Source organism: Xenopus tropicalis, chromosome 5, assembly GCF_000004195.4.
Source record: "Xenopus tropicalis strain Nigerian chromosome 5, UCB_Xtro_10.0, whole genome shotgun sequence".
Taxonomy (NCBI): domain Eukaryota; kingdom Metazoa; phylum Chordata; class Amphibia; order Anura; family Pipidae; genus Xenopus; species Xenopus tropicalis.
The window spans coordinates 82,588,248-82,593,036 of NC_030681.2; the positions used below are offsets into that span (position 1 = coordinate 82,588,248).

At 44.0% G+C, this 4,789-nt stretch overlaps 1 protein-coding gene across 1 annotated transcript; it reads right to left on the reverse strand.

Moving 5' to 3' along the window:
- Nucleotides 1-245: 245 nt before the first annotated feature.
- On the reverse strand, nt 246-3,851 carry pou3f2 (POU class 3 homeobox 2). The gene is given in 1 exon segment (NM_001276377.1): nt 246-3,851. A coding segment is annotated over 1 exon segment (1,149 nt). The 3' UTR covers nt 246-2,702.
- Nucleotides 3,852-4,789: the final 938 nt, after the last annotated feature.

Below are 4,789 nucleotides of genomic sequence, written 5' to 3' on the forward strand. Positions count from 1 at the left end.
TTTTCCGCTTTGAATAATATTTTCTTAGTCGGATATAATATGAATTTCTATTTTTAAATAATCAAATAATCTAAAATGATAGTTTTGTCACTATTTATCTGTTTAAACTTTTTCTTTTAAACCAAAATACATGATAAATAAAAAAACAATCATACTTATGAGATATATATTTCACAAACTAGAGTAAACGATTAAATTAGTTCGTATTTTATATTGTAATAAAATATTACTTTAACATAAATATATAGGATGTCTGTAATTTATTTTCTCCACGAGCACATTCGAAATATACCAAAGCAAAGTGTGTAAAGAATCTCATTGGGGAAGAAAAAAAAATACATTTCATATAGATTTAGATCACCTTATCGTCCAAATTTACAAAAAAAAACTGAAAAAAGGTCAATATTTTTGCTTTCAGAGAAATAAATATACAATTAAACAGGAACCTTTCCCTGGGATGTATAAAAATACAAATTAAAATAAGAAAAATAGACAACTGAGACTTAAAACTATTTGAGCATTTTTGAAAAACAAATCTTTATCATATGTACATTTCTTTAGGGTTGTATAGTAGTTTAAAAACCGTCTGCTTAGTGTTGGGACACCCATAAAAAGATTACTTTTGCCGATTTATAGCATTTCATGCAGCTCAAGAAGGGTTTTCATTGTTATTTGTTACTTTACAGTGTATTAAACCTTCCTTCTGAACAAACACAAATAAACCAGATATTGTATTCCAGAAAACTTCTACCACCAAACTGCATTTGAAAGCAATTGTGATAAATGTTTTCGTTTCTCTTTGATAAATAGTGAGCAGTGCATCTACCCAGCTAGTGGAGTGTGCGCTTGAGTGTATCACTAGTTCCCCTGCTCATTGGAACCACTTGGGAAATATCCTGAGTAATATCCACAGGAGGAATGATAACCTGAACTAAACAACCTTTTCAAAAACGACCATTAATTCTGAAGCACCAATATACCTGTTAAAATAAAACAAAGAGAATGTAAAAATAAAAATGAAAAATGAAAGAAATGCGTTCTGCGTGACCCAATCTGAAAGAGGTATTTAGCAAATCCCTTGATTTTATTAGCAGGGAAGAAGGCCATCCAGACTCTACATTTTTTAAGACCTCATTCTTACCAGGGAACTAACGGGTTTACCTTACAGATAATGTCAGAGGATTCAGTGTATAGACAATAGAGAAGGAGAGAGAGGGGGCTTGAAAGGGAGAGTTTTCTTTATCCTGAACTCTTTCCCACAATGGATAAAAGAGGGGCTTTTAATCGCAACAGCTGATAAATTTAGAAGGGGGAATAAATGTGGAACAAAAAAAAAAATCCCTTTCGCTGTCAGGCCCATCTGGCACTAAACAAATCACTGCTGCAATGAAAGAGTTAAATACCAGGAGGGAAAAGATACCAACCGAATAAGAGCTCAAATGTTTTATTTAAAGAATTACTTGGATGAGGATTTGTCTGGTTGTGATAAACACTCGTTCAGGATTAAAGGAAAAAAAATTGTAATTAATATTATTATCATTTTTTAACTAAGAGCTGACATGTGCAGATACACTGCAGCCTGGGTTAGTATTGTTTTCCTGAAATGGACTATTTAACTGGGTGACAAAACAAGATTGATCTACTCATGTAGATTCCAAATACACACTTTAACTCAGGCCTATTGGAGAGAAAAAAGTAATTAGGACTGAAACTGATTTCACTTTCCCATGTTTCTTCCTTAACACTGACTGAAAATGAAGTTTACTGCAACAGATTTAAAGTAATGAACAACTAAGCCCCATTAGCAACTCTGTGGAAATGAGACTAGCTTCCCATAAATGTGTCCAACTAACAGATTGACATCTCACGTTCAGAGCCTTTGCCATGTCTAGCTTTAGTTAAATAAGCATTACACGTCTGTTTAAAACACATATTTTATAACAAAACTTCACAAGTACCTTGGAGAGGAGAAAAGAAAGATAAAGAGGCAAAGGGAAAAGTAAAGCACGGTAGCAGTTTGTACATTAACCAAAAGCTTGGCTAAAATTGTTCCCTGTGTCAATTTTGCAAGTCAATTAAAAACTAAAACAGTAAGAAAAGACACAGAACAAAACAAACTTTTTTTTTTGTTTTTCTTCTCGATTGGGACAAATGAATCTTCATGGGTGGGTTCATGTAAACTTCACTTTCCTTGCAGTGCAAAAAATTCTGTATAAATACTGTCAAAGTTGGGTTTGTAAAAGGTTCCACTTTAAATAAACACAGCAGCTAAAAACAAAATCAATAGTGAGAATCACTCCAGTGTATAAAGCTACCTCTCCAGTTTACCAGGGTTAATCTTTTTTTTTGCCGTATTATTCTTAGTTGGGTGGGTTGTTGCAAGTCTCAGGGGCTCACGTGTTTCAGCTGTATAACCAGAGATGCCCAGCCTGCGACTGCCTCCAACTGTGGTTGAAATACAGCTTCCAACATCCTCCGGCAGCTTTTATCTCCTCGGGGATGCTGAGAGTTGTAGTTCAACTCCTGCTGAATGAACCACAGGTTGGAACCACTGTTGGATATACTCACTCTACTCCATGGACTCCACTGCAAAGGTCAGAGCCAGACCCCTTCATTGCACCTGCTATCTTGTGAGATAGTCCAAGTGCTTGTTGGGAGTATAAAAGGACAATCCCACTTTGGAAGTGGGATAGTGGCGGGGTTCACTGTACAGAAGTCTGAACCCCATGATGTGGCGGTGTGTCTCTGCTAGCCCCATATACATCCTCTGGCCCTGGAATAGTTCCTCCCGGGGGGGTCATTCTTTTCTCTTTCTGTCTCCTGTTACAAAACCAGACCCTGACCACCTCTTTCTCTAACTGTAAGCTGTCCGCAAGGGAGGTGATCTCCTGGGCAGATGGTTTTGGGCACTTTAGGAAATGGCTTTCCAGAGCCCCCTTGACGCTGACCTCTATGGAGGTTCTCTTTTTCCTTTTCCTTCCCTGGGCTGCTATCTTGTCTATACTGGTGGGGCTCCCGGAGGATGAGTCCGCCTCTTCCAGCCACTTGTTCAACAAAGGCTTGAGCTTGCACATGTTCTTAAAGCTTAGCTGCAGGGCCTCGAACCTACAGATCGTGGTCTGAGAGAAGACATTGCCATAGAGGGTGCCCAGGGCCAGCCCAACGTCCGCCTGTGTAAATCCCAGCTTGATCCTCCTCTGCTTGAACTGCTTGGCAAACTGCTCCAGGTCATCCGAAGTCGGGGTGTCCTCGTCCGAGTGATCGTGGTGCCCCCCCTGGAGCTGGGAGTGTTGTTGCTGCGTCTGGGGGGGTGGCTGGTGCCCGTGCTCGCCATGGTGGTCGTCGTGGGCATCCCTGAGCCCATGGTGGTGCATGCCTTGCCCAGAGCCCGGGTTGATCATACCATTGACAGTGAAGCTGGGCTGAGAGTAGAGTAGTCCCTGGCCATTGGAGGAAGCCATGCTGGACAGGTGGGCAGAGCCGGTGCTCCTCCATGCCCCTGGCCCATGGTGGTTGCCATGAGCAGGGTGCACTAGGTGGGGGGCTCTGCCCTGATGCTGCAAGGTGCCGGCGCCGTGCAACTCATCCCTGCTGGACTGCACTGAGGGCTTGATGTCCTGTTGGCCCAGGGGACTGCTGGCCCAGGGAGCCCCGTCGCCGTGGGATAGCGCTGTGATCCACTGGTGAGCGTGACTTAGGGGATGCCCGTTACTCTGCAGCGTGTAGTCGCTCTGCACCAGCGTTTGTGCATCTCTGTAGCTCTGCGCCTGCTGCATGCCGCCGGGCTCCGAGTGCACGATGGAGGAGCCGGAGCCCAGCAGGTTGTAGTGGTTGGACGCTGTAGTCGCCATGACTCTCCGAGCGCGACTGATATGTCTGCTTAAAGGAGCCGAGCATTTGACAGCTCCTTCCCCTCGCCCCGGGCGCCCCTCTCCCTTCTGCTTGTGTGTGTCTCTCTCGCTGCAGCAGCCTCCTTGTCCCCGCCTTTCTGCTCCTCTCATTGGCTCCCAGCTCTTTGCTTTACGTGGATACCTCTAGCAACCAGACATTTTCGGGCCCAGCCATTGGGTGATGACTCTACAGCCCCGCCCATCCCGCTTTCCAACCTGCTGGATGCTGAGCGCACATGGGGGAGAGCAAGTGTACTATCGGTAAGGGCCACCCAACAGGACTGGAGCCTGACTGCCTGTGTCAGTGTGCCCTGCCGCCTAGCTCAGCAACTTCACCCTCCCTCCTTCAATATTGTTCTCTAACTTTTAGGAGTACCCTTTGGGCTGCGAGCTGCTAGGGATACAGCATTCCTCTGTCCCTGGGAGGCTACCAGAGGGCTAGTGATGAGACAAGACAACCACTAACCAAGCGCATTGGGGTCAGCACAGCAGAGGGTCACACCAGCACCAATGGGAGTGCCAGTGATGTCACTGTATTTAGCTAAAATGTAATTAGATGGGAAGCAAAAGCATCTAGCCCGGCAGCCAATAGCAAGAGGGAGCTGGCACAGGGAGACTGCTGTTAGCTTGCGCCCAAACGCTGCCAGCTGCTGCCAGGCATGTAAGCACTTTCTGGGGTATCTGCTGTTTATGGGTGTGTGGGGGGGTGGGGTGTGTTTGTTGTGTGTCAGTTCGTTTTTCTGTCTTTTGCAGTAACTATTTGTACAACCTCCTTTATATTTGGTCATTTTATACCTCTGCTTTCCCATCGGTTCTGTTTCTTCATCTCTGTCATCTGTACCAGTGCCATATTTATATGTTTTTTTTATTTACAGTAGCTATAAATCAGAGTAATATTC